Source organism: Bradysia coprophila (assembly GCF_014529535.1).
Source record: "Bradysia coprophila strain Holo2 chromosome IV unlocalized genomic scaffold, BU_Bcop_v1 contig_144, whole genome shotgun sequence".
Classification (NCBI taxonomy): domain Eukaryota; kingdom Metazoa; phylum Arthropoda; class Insecta; order Diptera; family Sciaridae; genus Bradysia; species Bradysia coprophila.
This window is the reverse complement of record NW_023503373.1, coordinates 2,611,604-2,622,798: the sequence shown is the minus strand read 5'-3', so window position 1 is coordinate 2,622,798 and position 11,195 is coordinate 2,611,604. Positions and strand designations below refer to the sequence as shown.

Below are 11,195 nucleotides of genomic sequence, written 5' to 3'. Positions count from 1 at the left end.
ATGAATTCATGGAATCATAAGACTGTTCTGTTATAGTCTCGGTAATTAATCTGACTTATGGCAGAATACCAGTTGACTGGAGGATAGGAATTTTGGTAGAACACCTCTTCGGAAGCCTTTGTTGTGAAAAACGTGGTGTTCAACGAGGGAAGAAAAGTTGGAAGTTGCATTTCAAACCTCGAAATTCGAGGGTGTTGTCTGTGACCACAGCGTAGCGACTTTCCTTTCCTCAACATAAATCCAATAAAATCTAATCAAGCAACCAAAAACGTTATGTTCGCTCTTGGTTATATTCATGTAAAACATTTGTTCCCTACGTTTATGCATGCATGCAGAACTGTGTATATTGAAGGTAAATTGCAACAAATTTTCGAGAAAATTTCTTCGAATATTTTTGTTAGGAGTCTCTAGACTTTCTCATATTCATTTTTATAACTTCTCTACGGCGGTGACTTTGATTATTTTTTCTCCATTTCATCACTGTCGTCAGTTATTACGACGATCGAATCATCGAAACTGGATTTGTCGTACTCCTCTTCCGAAGAAGAAATAGTACATTGAATGACAAGGGGCGAAAGTAAAAAAATTCAACCGTGTGCGAGAGTTGGAGCCCGCGCCGAAGGCAAGGGCTCTAATCGCACAGGTTGAATTTTTTTACTTTTGCCCCGAGTCGTTCATACTATTTTTTTTGATACCAACATTGAAAATTGATACGTATCGCAAACATCGCAACAAAATGTTGAAATAAAAAGGCATTTAGCCAGAAAATTCGGGGGTATATGAAAAATTTAATTTAGCCATCACAACAATAACACACACAAAAATTAAGATATAACTAACAAATCATTCAGTAACAAAAAGTATCAACTTTGTATGCTAATTTCAATAAGAACACTGGCGCACAGTGTTTTACAATTTTGATCAAAGTATTCTGCATAATATGAGCGGATTTTGTTAACAACTCGACTCATTTCTCTCATTTTCTGTGACGTCAGTCACTTTCGCTGTTCGTTCAGTTGCGTTCGCTCTTCGTTAAGTACTTTCTCCCCGTGGGATGCATTTTTTTACTTTCGCCCCTCATATGCGGGGCGAAAGTATCATTTTTCAATGTTGGTATCAAAAAAATTGACTTTCTATTAAATTGATGGTCGTATTTTTGAATACAGACGAGGTGCTAGGAGCTTGCTCCACCTTTGTCACGGGTTGGCCAAGTATTGCAGTACAGCCTGGTTCGGCCCAAATAAACTTTTTCAAAAAACAAAAAGTTAGCCAAATGGTTGATTATCCTCAACGCTGCTGTATTTCATGAGTATATCCGAAATTCTTCGAGTAAGATGATGGTGTTAGAGCTCAATCAATTCTTGTACTTATAACTGCCACCCTACGCTTCGAGAAATTTCATTAAAAGCCTATGAAATTTGAAAATTTGAAAAAAAACCAACTAATTAAATTTTGTCATATAAAAATGCATACGTCCATCGGGTATATCCTGACTTCCCGGTATGGTCAGTGCGGTACTGTATCAAGTGTTTGCTAGCATATTATAATCAATAATCATGTTAGTCACTTACCGGCAGGATTTGGAAATATGTCGAATTTTTCGTATTCGTGAATTTGTGAAAATTTTTCAAATGCTATCGGTAAGTGGCCAACGTACAAAATATGATTGTAATATGATATTAAACACTTGATACAGTGCCGCACTGACCATACTGGGAAGTCGGAAGATACCCTAGGAACTTATGAATTTTCTTATGACAAAATTGAATTAGTTGGTTCTTTTCAGTGGCAGAACTGCAGCCCTGACTTAAAATTGTCTTATACGTCAGACGGGAAGTAAAGAATTCTACACAATTTTTGTGTTAGTACACTTCAATCAAAATTTAAGCTCAAAGAAAGTCGTGCCGCGGTGATTTCTGGTGTGAAAACATAAATATCTACGCATGAATTGAATGTAACAAATAAATATTACTTATCATTGTTTGAAACTACTTCGAAGATTTTTTTTGTTGCAAATGACTCAGGAGACTCAAATGACCCTGATCAACGCACTTCAAGCATGAGTGGCATTCTAAATAGGGTACTCAAACTTGACAGTGTATCAAACAATTGTAAAACACTGTAAAGAATCATTTCATACAAAATAGTACTCTATTTGGCAGCTGTCGACTATGATCTCTTTTGCTTGATGTGCGTTGCCCTGATTCAATTACTGTATACCATCCAATAATCGCCAATGGCTTGTTTTATTTTAATGTTTCTTACAACTTGTCCGAAGTTTTGGCAAATTGACTCTTAAGCATCGCTTGTTTGAAAGTGTGGCAAGTAGTTTTTGTTTATCTGATTTTTTTTAAAGGAATGAACATTTTTTTTTTGACAAAGCAAGACAAGATTCTATTGAAACAATCAGTCATCAAGGGACCTGACCAACTCAAAAAGTGGGGCCTGGTAAGTATTCAATGCACGTAATTTGAGTACATCACAATTTGCAACAGAAGTTTCGAATTAAAATACAAGTTGTTGTATAGTGACCGTGAAATGGATATTAGAGAACTTTAGCAAATCACACAATAACGACAAAACCAATAATTCTCAACAATAACGAAAACGATATTGACACGGAAAAATTTTATCATTGTGAATGAGGTGAGATGGGTAAATATGTTCACAAATCATGGTGTGTCATGTGGTGGTAGAATTCAAACTTTCTTGTGAAAGTAGATACTTTTATCAAAAATTAAATTCGAAAAAACAAAAATTTCAGGTTTCTATATAAACTGTGGCAATGCTCCGCGCGAGATCAGATAGAGACATTTCGCACTCATATATGCACTTTTCAATGGCTAACTTGATTTAGAAAATTTTTACGAGTACTTGGTGATAGGTTGGCGGTAGATTCAGTTGCGTTTCAGGCACATATATTTTTGAGATGCAGATTTTATTCTAATACCGACGCATATTGTATCAGGGATACCGGTATCCCAACCTAGAAAATGTGGATTTTGTATCACGAATGCCGGTATCTCAACTGAGATACACGCATTTTGTATCACGGATGCCGGTAAACCGAGTGTAGATTTTTCTTTTACTTATACCGGGATACTGGTATCCCAACTGATATTCACGCATTTTGTATCACGAATGCCGGAATCCCAACTGATATACACGCATTTTGTATCACGAATGCCGGTATCCCAACTGATATACACGCATTTTGCATCACGGATGCCGGTATCCCAATTGATATTCACGCATTTTGTATCACGGATGCCGGTATACCGAGTGTAGATAATTCTTTTACTTATACCGGGATACTGGTATCCCAACTGATATTCACGCATTTTGTATCACGGATGCCGGAATCCCAACTGAGATACACGCATTTTCTATCACGAATGTCGGTATCTCAACTGAGATACACACATTTTGTATCACGAATGCCGGAATACCGACTTAGAAAGTGTGGATTTTCCTTTTATTTATACCGGGATGCCGGTATCCCAATTGAAATACACTCATTTTTGTATCAGGGAAACCGGTATCACTACTTAGAAAGTGTGGATTTCCTTTTAGTTATGGCTGACATAGCTCGCCTTTAGAGCGCCAAATTGGCAAGGAATTTAGAGTAGCGCTAGATTTCTACGTTAATAGTGTAATTTCGCGACTATACGGCAGTATATAGACAATTTCAACCCGAAAAGTTATGTGCTTCTATTCGAATTTCATTTTTGTTTATGTATCTACTTTCACAAGAAAGTTTGAATTTTACCACCACATAACACACCATGATTTGTGAACATATTTACTTATCTCGCCTCATTCACAATGATAAAATTTTTCCGTGTCAATATCGTTTTCGTTATTGTTGGGAATTATTGGTTCTGTCGTTATTGTATGATTTGCTAAAGTTCTCTATTAAACAGAAATGTTGAAACGAAACCTCACAAATGTTGTGACAATGTAAGCAAAGCGGTGATAGGAAATAAATACGAAGTGCAATTATTTGAAATACACTACGGATTATGATGGAGCTGCCTGATTGAATTCAATTACGTTTTTATCACATCGCATTAGGGGTGGTTCAAATATTATGTGAATGAGATCATTTAAACAATAGAAACCATAAACAACATTTTATGTTAATAGCCTTCAACCAAGTGCCAATAGTCTTCATATAGACTATTCGCACCCAAGTGCTAATAGCATTCATATAGACTATTGGCACCCAAGTGCCAATATCTATATAGTCAATAGCTTCAATAGTCTGAGTTTACAGTAGTGGTCGGGGAAACTGTTTTTATTGCTATTTAGTTATACTCAAGTAACGGGTCATTCGCTGAATACACGACAAAAATCTCTGACCATAGCGTGAACATAGACAATATTCGGAGGCTGTTGAAGTCACGGAAGGCACTACGTTCCTTTTGGTAAGCTAGATGACTTGTTTTCGGTAAAACATCTAAAACATTCAATATATATCATCGTCAAGTTATAGCTGTAACCTCACTTAGGTTTCGTTCAGTCATTCATTTGTGGGAATTTTTTTTAACGTGGATGGCATTTCTAACGTGAATGGTATTTCTTAACGTGGATGGCATTTTAAACGTGTTTGAAGATGATTTATGCAAACAGTCTAAGACTGAGAGGCTCTGACTAATGTTTCGTGTAAAAGACCTTTTGACAAATTCAACTAGTTTCATTTTAATAGCTCAATGCATATATTTGCATCACTTAAATATCAATATTTTTACTTATCACAACTTGTTTTTAATCAGAGTTGGTTGTAATAATTTCACGATTCTACTTTGCGAAAAATTTCAATTTTCGGCACATCTTTTACATCTATCGGCGCTTCTTTTATAACTTCCACACTGTTCCACTTTTGTACTTCCCCACTACCAAACATAATGAATATGATAGCACCAATAACCGATACGACAGCGCTCACAACAAATACATAGCCCCACTCCTCGTTGGAACTCTAAAAAATTATCTCGATTAAGTTTACACCGAAGAATCTTTCATATACTCAAATGAATTACCCTTTCTTTGGTGAAATGCGTTACAACCAGTGGCACTATAAATCTGTACGAAAATCATAACAGTCATTCGGTTGAACTACAGTTATACAAAAGTACTCACCCTGTCGTTAATCCAATAGACTGCATCCAGCTAAAAATAGTTGTTGCAAAATTCGGCGATAGATCGTAAGTATTCCCTATGGATGTGATGGAAATGGCACTACTAAAACCGAGTGATATTGTCATAAGTGCAACACAAATAAACGGTTGATCGGCAAAGAATGGCAAAGCGATTAAAAATGCAGAGGGCAGAAAATGAGCTAAGAAAAGAGTGATATCATTAATAGTTAAGTTGTCAGGGGCACGTTAGGTCAGTTACTTATTATCGAAAATAATTTTCTTGCCATCAATATGCTCATCATCTCCTTTTTAAGCACATAATCTCCAAATGCTCCAAATAACAGAGAGAAAGGAAATCTTAATAATTGTGGAATACTGCTCAATATGCCTACAGTGGCTATGTTTAATTGATGAACCTAGAATTTGTTTTAAAAAATAAATCAATTTTATCAGTAATGGAGGCGGGTCGTAATTACGTCACTAAAATACTTCGGAACGGATGTTATGAAAACGTACATCGGATATATGTTGCCAAAGTGAAAGAAAACCAATGCCCAAACCGGTACGGATAATAAAATCGATTTAAAAGGCGGCCATGGCTTCAATCAGAAAACTTAGTCGAATAAACGGATACAATTGGCACAAACTGAAAATGCATACCTTAGATTTGGTGGGTGTTGCGTTCAATCTACTTAAAATGTAATCCTTTTCCGCAGTCGATATTTTCGGATGATCGCTGGGAGAATCATACATAATTAAAAACCATACAATCGCGAACAATCCTAACAGTGCCGAGGTGATGTAAAATGAATACGTCCAGCCCAAGTGTTTGATTATGAATCCCGACATGCACCAGTCTATTACAAGACCAATTCCACCGGCCATGTAAACAGACTGAAATTTCCCCAGTTCATCTGGCGGTGCCCAATTTGAAATTGCCGCTTGTAGCGCCGGTGAAATCGCACCCTTTAACAGAAAACTTTAACATATTATGACCCACATAAAACACATTTCTACTTGCCATTGCGAGACCAATAAGACAACGTATACTGACTACCATCCAGACATACTCTGCAACCATGGGTACCAATGCAGATAATACGGATCCAATGACAAAACTATAGCCAGCAATTTTCTTCGGTCCATATTTTTCAGCAAATATGCCAGACAAAAGTGTTATCCAAATGTATCCCCAAAAATATGATCCAATCACTAAACTCTGTTCATACGCAGACCAGTCATACCGTTTTCCATACTAGTTGTGATTGAATGTTTAAACTTTAATCTTTTTGAACTTATTTCAATTTTACATTTGGTAGTTCTATCGAAGCGTTGAGAGGTTTTGTCATCGCCAGAATTACAATCGACATACTTCCACGACTGATAAAGGACACCATGCTGGCCACGCACAATATACCAAAAACTATAAACCTCAGTGGAATTTTGGCTGGATAATAAATATAGTTAATTATTTTTGGCTTTTTAAACTTTGTTCACTTCGTTTACCAGACAAGTTTACGAACATGTTCACAATGAGCTCAAATTCAAGTGAAGGTGGATTGTATCAGTTTATCAAAATCTTCGACCTGTAGAATTTAAAACAGTTCTGTAGCTTTCCTAAAGAACAATGAATTTAATTCAACGATGAGGCGACATAACTACACGGTCAATATCGTCAGGAACGATATTATCGTTTTCTAGACGATAGTATCGTCTTAAAAACGATAGTATCCTCCAGAAAACGATACTATCGTCCAGACAATATTTTAGAATTTTTCAATTTAGACGATATTATCGTCCTGGATGAAAATTTTTTGGGCGATATTATCGTTTTTTTGGACGATACTATAGTCTAAAAACGATATTATCGTTTTTTAGACGATAGTATCGTTCTTTAGACGATAGTATCGTTCTTTAGACGATAGTATCGTTCTTTAGACGATAGTATCGTTCTTTAGACGATAGTATCGTTCTTTAGACGATAGTATCGTTCTTTAGACGATAGTATCGTTCTTTAGACGATAGTATCGTTCTTTAGACGATAGTATCGTCCAAAAAAAACGATAAAATCGTTCCTGACGATATTGACGGTGTGGAAATGTCCCGCCACCGATTAAACTTATAAAAACCGCAAACTTATCCCCATCCCGAGCGAGGGTAAGCACTGTTCTTTTACAATGTTTAATTTGACACAAAATTTCCAAAGTCGCACACTGTCAAACTGTTAGCAGGCGAATTACATTTTTGTGCACACTTTTTTCTTTGGCACACTCATTCCTAATTTTACCACAAAGGGTGAATAACTTGGCACACCATTTATATTTCTAAGATTACACCAACACACTTCAAGCAAAAGTGATCATAGTTGACAGCTGCCAAATATAGTACTATTTCGTATGAAATGGTTTTTTACAGTGTTGTACAGTTGTGTGACACACTGTGAAGTTTCAGTACACTATTTAGAGTACCTTTCACGCTTATACAGTTCTGCTGGTGGCTTGGATGGCTTACGTCCACGACATATCAAAGATTTAACTTCGTTTACTTGCGGTGATGCTGGTATAAAATTGAAGTCTTCAATAGCCAACATGATAGACATAATAAAATCAGGAAATTTACCAACAAAATTACTAAAAATATTTTATTCGGCCCAGCTCACAGCATTGCAAAAATTAAATAAGGATGTACGCCCTCTTGCAGTTGGACTTTATTGGAGACGACTCGCTGGCAAGTTGTCATGTTATAACATAAGGGAACAACTTTCAATCAAAGTTTATCCTAAACAAATCGGATTCGCTGTGAATGGTGGTGCTGAAGCAATGGTTCATTCTGTCCGTTCATTCATCAAATTTCCACACGTTGGTCCAATGATATTGTTAAAAATCGATTATAAAAATGCATTTAACGAAGCAAGGAGACAAAATCTACTGAATGAAACAAAAGAGCATTGTCCAAGTTTATTGAGGATGTTCGCTCAAGCATATGGTCAACATTCGAATCTGTACTTTAACAACGAAGTTATTTTATCTGAATGTGGTGTTCAACAAGGCGTCCCTTTAGGACCACCAGGATTCTGTATAGCAATCAAGAAATTGATAGACCATTTGTCGTCACATTTAAATGGTTGGTATCTTGATGATGGCAACATTGGAGGAAATTTAAATTCAATTTTAATCGACATCGACAAAATCATTAATTATGGACAAGAATCTGGCTTGGTTTTAAATGCTTCAAAATGTGAAGTTTTTATTTTCAATTGCGACGACGAACAGAAAGCATCAATGTATGAAAAGATTGAAAATGTTCTACCTGGCGTCCGTTTGATAGATGAAGTAGACCTGCTTGGTGCACCCATCAGCAATAACTTAATCCCAACTTTCTTAACCAAAAAATTAGAATGTGTACAACTTATGTGTGATCGCTTAAAGAAATTGGATATTCACCCAGCATTATGTTTACTGCGAAGTTGTATGTCATCGCCTAAATTCATATACTTGCTACGTACGTGTCCAACATTTCAACATCCGGTCATTTTATCACAAATTGATGAAGTTTTCCGTTCAACATTGGAAAAAATTTGTAATACAAAAATGGTTGATAAGATTTGGGATCAGGCATCCTTGCCACTGAAGTATGGAGGACTCGGAATTAGAAAAGCATCGGATTTGGCCATACCAGCATATTTTTCTTCGTTGTATAAATCAACTGATATCTCTAACCGAATCTTGAAAAATTTCAATTTAAATATTATCGATGAAAACAGTTCCAATTTATTGAGAGTTTTGGATAATGGCCTAATTCCAGACAACGATGAAAATAAGAAGATTCAAAAACAATGGGACATTCTTGCCACGCAAAAGTCATTTGAAAACATTATGTGTTCGTCAAACCTAAGTGACCGTGCACGTATACTTGCATCATCTCAATCAGAATCATCAAAGTGGTTGCAAGTTTTACCATCACCTCAGTTAGGATTGTTCATGGACAATAATACGATTCGAATCGCCATTGCACTTCGTTTGGGAGGACGTGTTTGTGAACGTCATCTTTGTCGATGTGGTAAAACTGTTGAACCGGATGGCCTTCACAGTTTGAGTTGTAAATTCAGTGCAGGACGACTTCCAAGACATGCTCCTTCGTATGTAATATCATCGTCGAAGACTCCCGGTTTTGTAGCTGAACAAGCTGAACGGAGGAAACACAATCATTACACTGAGCTTAAGAAGAATTATTATTTTACACCAGTCTCATTCGAAACGTTTGGTACAATGGGACCTGATACCAAGAAATTTTTCAATATAATTGGAAAACATTTAAAAATTGCAACGGGTGATCCAAGAGCAAAAGATTATTTTTTACAACGAATTTCGGTGGAAATTCAACGAGGCAATGCATCCTCAATTTTGAACACATCAAAAACATCGGATGAGTCAACTGACGAATTTTATAAAATTTTTGAAATATTATAAATTAGAATTGTATATCAATAAAAAAAATTTCACGCTTGAAGTGCGTTGATTACACACTTTTACTGAAGTGTGCCAAAATCCGCCAGGGGTGAATTTAATGATCAATCATAAAGTCTATCATGCGAAAACATGAGACACAAGATGGGTTTTGTATGCAATTTTTATGTTCTGTCTCTACTTCTAGCGTCAAATACTCATGAATGATCCTTTAGTACCAAATTCACCTTAGAGTTGAAACTGGCACACCTCGAATTTGTATGTTGTGCAATTTAGACTAAGTACCCAGATCTGATGAACAAAACGATTTTAATTTTACGAATAAAAGAATTGTCATTCCTGTCAACGTTTACCTGTGACGAACCTTAGCATATATCCACCGATTTTCCGAACGATATCCAAATAAAAAAACACAGTAAATCACAATAAATTACTTCCAACAATCGCAACACCACCGGTCTGTGTGTCTCGTTTAAACTCAGTGTTTCGAATAAAAAGTCTTCGTCTTTTTAAAACACATACGCAGTTGGATCACACCACAAGGATTTTTCAACATAGTAATTGAAGAGTGGACGATTATTTATCGCTAAAAACCAGTGAGTATTTTAAGGAGGTTTAGTATTTACCTCAATGATTTCAAATAATTAAATTTCACTATTAATTTAGTTGCGAACATCTGCTGTGGAATTGCAGACACGTTCGTGTAAATGGTAATATTTTTCAAACTTATTTTTGGGAAAAAAATAACAAAAACAAAAATATTTGCAAACAAGTTTATTTCATTAGTCGTAAAGAGTGAAATCGATATTTGAATCGTTTGGCTAAAACCCGTTCGATGTCGTTTTCATTGTGAGAGAATTTAGTTTTCAGACAAAGTTGTTATTAGTTTTGTCCAAAATATTTAACCTTTCACAGACGGGAAGTATATCATTGGTATGTTTAACCAATCTGTTACTTCGTTTCATCTAAGTATTTTCAACGAATTGATCGGAAATCTTTTACTTCTTCAATGTTAACATTTATTTGACCTATAGCGTTAGCCAGAGTTTAAAGAAAATGCGAAAAAGAAACGAGTTCTGCTTATTGAATTAGGAATGTGAGGAATGTTGATGAACGAACGTTGGTATCAAAATTCATTTTCAAAATGTGATTTTCCAAGTTCCAACATGAATGTCACGAAAGAATAGTATTCAGTTCAATGTTCTGACTTTTTTTAGCACTCTTTTTGGCGCTGACAACGTTATGGAATGTATGGAATTCAAAATTTATTTTAAAATAAGCGACACACTGAATTTTTAGAAGACACCGAATGTCAAGCGCACAGTATCGTATATTCGAATTCGGTCTGGTGAATGTTGAATGTTGGTGTGATGAAGTGTATTACCTATAGACTGTTATGATTAGAAAGAGAATACACGTTAATGGTTTGATTATCCCCCAAGGCAAGTTAAAATAGCTGAGCAAGATTACATTTCCTTCTCTCTCATCATTCCAGTCTATAATGAACGGAATACGCGTTCCAAGGACCTCCCCTGAAGATAAAAGTGCTGTGCAGGTAATGATAATAATAACAGAAGGTTTCCATCAT

The 11,195-nt window shown here is 35.9% G+C and overlaps 1 protein-coding gene and 1 non-coding gene across 3 annotated transcripts; one reads left to right on the top strand and one right to left on the bottom strand.

Moving 5' to 3' along the window:
* The first annotated feature begins 1,096 nt into the window (after window positions 1-1,096).
* LOC119071426 lies at window positions 1,097-1,245 on the top strand. The gene has a single exon (XR_005086651.1). It is a non-coding gene; the product is annotated as a U2 spliceosomal RNA (small nuclear RNA).
* A 3,446-nt stretch (window positions 1,246-4,691) lies between these two features.
* On the bottom strand, window positions 4,692-10,149 carry LOC119071222 (sodium-dependent phosphate transport protein 3-like). 2 transcript variants are annotated; one of them, XM_037176035.1, is made up of 10 exons: window positions 9,961-10,149; window positions 6,648-6,727; window positions 6,452-6,588; window positions 6,163-6,396; window positions 5,802-6,107; window positions 5,618-5,740; window positions 5,401-5,557; window positions 5,143-5,341; window positions 5,043-5,085; window positions 4,692-4,981 (listed from the first exon to the last, which is right to left on the bottom strand). In XM_037176035.1, exons 2-10 carry the CDS (start codon window positions 6,664-6,666, stop codon window positions 4,793-4,795), a joined length of 1,407 nt encoding a protein of 468 aa, XP_037031930.1. In that variant the 5' UTR covers window positions 6,667-6,727; window positions 9,961-10,149; the 3' UTR covers window positions 4,692-4,792. The 2 variants fall into 2 exon arrangements, with proteins under 2 accessions (XP_037031930.1, XP_037031931.1); XM_037176036.1 differs by having other exon boundaries at window positions 9,972-10,149.
* Window positions 10,150-11,195: the final 1,046 nt, after the last annotated feature.

Coding starts and splice junctions, on each gene's coding strand:
- LOC119071222 (XM_037176035.1), bottom strand. Junction 5,741..5,801: donor CAACACCCACCAAATCTAAG/GTATGCATTTTC, acceptor TTCTGATTGAAG/CCATGGCCGCCTTTTAAATC. Junction 4,982..5,042: donor CGCATTTCACCAAAGAAAGG/GTAATTCATTTG, acceptor ATAATTTTTTAG/AGTTCCAACGAGGAGTGGGG.